Here is a 267-nt window from a genome sequence, read left to right as displayed (position 1 = left end):
TACTTTTGTGATCTTTTCCCATTACTTGAGCTGTCATGCTCTAGTATTTTTATCAATGAAGTATTAGCACTGTCCTTGAGTGCATTTAATATTATTGTACCAGCGATGACCATCGTTAGCTCTTACATCTTTATCATTGTCAGCATTCTGCACATTAAATCCTCTGGGGGCAGAATCAAGGCCTTTCGCACCTGCAGCTCCCACGTCTTGGCTGTTGCTATTTTCTTTGGTTCTGCAGCATTCATGTATCTACAGCCATCTTCAGTC

At 41.2% G+C, this 267-nt stretch overlaps 1 protein-coding gene across 1 annotated transcript in view; it reads left to right on the top strand.

The window, feature by feature from the left end:
* The window catches only part of LOC116072353 (olfactory receptor 150-like), a 1,153-nt gene that overhangs the window by 711 nt on the left and 175 nt on the right, over positions 1-267 (top strand). Inside the window, exon 1 of the mRNA XM_031343781.1 lies at positions 1-267. This exon is cut by the window's left edge and continues 711 nt beyond it; it is cut by the window's right edge and continues 175 nt beyond it. Within this exon, the coding sequence (XP_031199641.1) occupies positions 1-267 (267 nt within the window).

Source organism: Mastomys coucha, unplaced genomic scaffold, assembly GCF_008632895.1.
Source record: "Mastomys coucha isolate ucsf_1 unplaced genomic scaffold, UCSF_Mcou_1 pScaffold23, whole genome shotgun sequence".
In the NCBI taxonomy this organism is placed as follows: domain Eukaryota; kingdom Metazoa; phylum Chordata; class Mammalia; order Rodentia; family Muridae; genus Mastomys; species Mastomys coucha.
Note: the sequence above shows the minus strand (reverse complement) of the source record. Positions and strands in the feature narration are given on the sequence as shown.